Source organism: Numida meleagris, chromosome 13 (genome assembly GCF_002078875.1).
Source record: "Numida meleagris isolate 19003 breed g44 Domestic line chromosome 13, NumMel1.0, whole genome shotgun sequence".
In the NCBI taxonomy this organism is placed as follows: domain Eukaryota; kingdom Metazoa; phylum Chordata; class Aves; order Galliformes; family Numididae; genus Numida; species Numida meleagris.
Genome location: NC_034421.1, coordinates 14,107,145 through 14,110,288, shown reverse-complemented (window position 1 = coordinate 14,110,288; position 3,144 = coordinate 14,107,145). Strand labels below are relative to the sequence as shown.

The 3,144-nt window shown below is 47.9% G+C and overlaps 1 protein-coding gene and 1 long non-coding RNA gene across 4 annotated transcripts in view; one reads left to right on the top strand and one right to left on the bottom strand.

Moving 5' to 3' along the window:
• The window catches only part of LOC110405732 (cyclin-F-like), a 4,581-nt gene extending 1,961 nt beyond the window's left edge, over positions 1-2,620 (top strand). For all 3 annotated transcript variants that reach the window (XM_021411328.1, XM_021411327.1, XM_021411329.1), the window contains exons 3-5: positions 310-440; positions 625-794; positions 1,350-2,620. In XM_021411328.1, the coding sequence (XP_021267003.1) occupies positions 310-440; positions 625-794; positions 1,350-1,687 (639 nt within the window). In that variant the 3' untranslated portion in view covers positions 1,688-2,620. The remainder of the gene's footprint in view (positions 1-309; positions 441-624; positions 795-1,349) is intronic.
• The window catches only part of LOC110405733, an 11,935-nt gene that overhangs the window by 2,064 nt on the left and 6,727 nt on the right, over positions 1-3,144 (bottom strand). The gene's annotated exons all lie outside the window — the stretch shown is intronic.

Sequence of the window (3,144 nt, the reverse complement as noted above, 5' to 3'; positions counted from 1 at the left end):
TTAGCTTTTTTAATTTGTTTGCTAAAATCTGATGCCTAGAGCAAAAGCTACCAAATGGCAGGGTGTACAAAACTTCCAGTAATGGGAAGTGGGTTATAACTTCAGGTTTTGGAAGTAGAGAATAGCTAGGTAAGGTTGGGGCTTCTGCATTTCATCTGCTGGAGCTGTAACTGCTGTGGTGGAACAGCAAGCAGTTGTAGGAAGGACTTAACAGGATAGCTTTCTCCTGGAAAAAAATAAGGAGAAAGTAGCTGCTTCCTGGCAGAGGGAATCACATGGTCTAATTCGTACTGTTGCTTTCATTTTCAGGTAATGAGCTACAGCCAGCTCTGTTCGCTGTTGGGTGTGAAACAGGAGGACCCGAAGCCCAGTCCCTTCTACACAAATGGTGTAGAAATTGAAGCTTTCCTTAGCTCTCCCTCTGGAAAGAGAACTAAAAGGCTAGTATAACTCATGGCTGTAAAGGTCTCTGAAGGCTAGGAGCCTTTCCTCCTCTCTGGCATCCTGAGCTTCTATTCTTACCTGTAATTTTTTCTGTTGTTACCTTAGCTGACATGCCTATTAGAAGAGCTGGGGAAGTAGACTTGGCTTTTAATGTGTGACTTCTGGGTTTTCTTGCTACAGGAGGAGGGAAGACAGCACTCAGGATGACCGAGGCAGCTTTGTGACTACACCTACAGCTGAGCTATCCACCCAGGAGGAAAGCCTTCTGGACAGCTTTCTGGACTGGAGTTTAGATTCCTGCTCCGGTTATGAAGGTGATCAGGAAAGTGACTGTGAGAGAGATGGAGATGGTAAGGCTTTTAGTCTTATAAAAAAAAAACAGATGAGAGAACTCAAAATCTGCCTTTTTATCTTTGCATAAAACTCCTTTTCGGGCACCAGAAAGCTTGAACTTTCAGGAGAAGACCAGCTGGGGAAACTCTCCTCCTCCTCCCCCAGCGATTATAATTGTTAGACTCTTTTAGGGGTAAATGTTTCTTCTCTATACTGCCTCAGAACATAATGAAGGATTTTATAGGCACTGAGTATTCCAAAGACAATGTTTTCAGCTACTGCTACAACAGTAGACTAAACTTGATGAATGGGATTGCTTTGTAGCCAGTGTTAGAGCACTGTCAGCTGTTTGTTTTACTGAGGCAGGGACTGGCCTCTCATGTTCCAAGGAGCTGCTAGACAGTACCTATCCAAACAGGTTGGAGGGAAATATGTTAATATTTTAATGAGGGTAAACTCTACCCTTACCCTCCCCTCTTGACAAGGATTACACTTACAGTCAAGCAGAAAGGAAAGTGTTAGCTTGGTGTTGCCCAAATCATAACTAGCCTTTTCCTTCTTTCCTCCCTCAGTCACAGGTCCCAGTGGAATCCTGGATGTGACGGTGGTTTACGTGGATCCGGCGGAGCACTGCTGTCAGGACTCTAGTGATGAAGACAGCCTGTCTGTAGAGTGGTGTGGGCATGCAGCACCACCGAGGAAGGCCAGGACACCAGATGAAAGTCACAGAGTTTCAGCATGTGTTGCCTCAAGAAATCCTAACTGGGAAGGGAGCTCGGGCTACTCTTCTGTCAATGGTGCCAGCCCTACATCTTCTGTAGAAGGCAGCTGTGGAGTACCTCTCAAACCTACCTCAGCACTGTCTCTTGGCAATGCCATGAAGTTAAATTCTAAGAGGGACTGCCTCTAGGCTATTTACATCCATACCATGAGCAGCTGGGAGAGGACCCTGCACAGAAAGTGATATGGGGCTCAAATCACAAGTCTACTGCATCTCCAGGAGGAAGGAAAACCACAGCAAGGCCTGGAATATTCCCCCAGTAACTACAAGCTGTGGGCTTTGAGTGCTTTCCACAAAGCTTATTATAAGACATTCTGCCCCTAGTGTTGTTAACTGAAAAAAGAAGGTCCCTAATTTAGTTCAGTGCCAGGCTTTGCCCTTCTCCTGGTGGTCTTGGTCCGCTTCTTCAGCTGTTTACAGTGACCGTGCCAGGGCACAAAATGGGAACATTAATCAGAGTTTGTACAGTTTCCTCCCTGTAATGCAATGGAAAGCTGTAATGCCATGGAAGGTGTAACAAAATGGCTTTCCAGCACAGTTTGTACTTGGTTCATCTCATTAGGCCAAGGCAAGAAGCCACAGAGCCATTTCTGAAGAGAGTAGCCCAGGGATTCGATGTCACTCAGTTGAGATGGTGCTGAAAGGAAAGGAAAGGAAAGGAGAGAGAGATTCTCATTTCTAGGCGCTGAAGCTTCTTTGGTCAAGGAGGATCTACCCACCTCCACAAAAGTTCCCATAATGGGAGGGAAGGGTCTAGGTAAGGAGCTCCTCAAATGTGTGCTTTCCAGACACAAGTCGGTCAGTGACTGGTGTTCTGTTGTCAGGGTCCCTGTATTTTTAGCAGTTGGCAGGGAGGTGGCTTGTGACACTGTAAGGCCATGGTGATGTTACCCTAAGAATGTCCCATGATGGCCAAAACATGGCTGTGTTGGCCAAGGGGAGGCTGTGGTTTGACAGTTGCCCTGCTTGTCACCAGTGGGATTCTGTGGGGCTCCATTTTAGGTCTGGTTCTCTTTAATGTTTTCACTGTTGATTCCAATAAAGATCTGGAAGTTGTGTTAAGTGAATTTGTGGATGATGTTAAGCTGGGAGGAGTGTTGACTCCCTTGAGGGTAGAGAGGCCTTGCACCAAGACCCAGACAAAGGGAAGCCATCCAGAGGGACCTGGACACGCTGGAGAAGTGGGCCCATGAGAACCTAACGAGGTTTAACAAGACCAAATGCAGGGTGCTGCACTTGGGCCAGGGCAATCCCAGGTATTTATACAGACTGGGGGAAGAACTCCTTGAGAGCAGCCCTGCGGAGAGGGACTTGGGGGTCCTGGTGGACGAGAAGCTGGACATGAGGCAGCAGTGTGCGCTGGCAGCCCGGAGGGCCAACTATGTTCTGGGCTGCATTAAAAGAGGAGTGGCCAGCAGGGAGAGGGAGGGGATTGTCCCCCTCTACTTGGCTCTTGTGAGGCCCCATCTGCAGTACTGCGTCCAGGCCTGGGACCCCCCAGCACAAGAAAGACACAGAGCTCTTGGAATGAGTTCAGAGGAGGGCAACTAAGATGATCAGAGGCTGGAGCACCTCTCCTGTGAGGA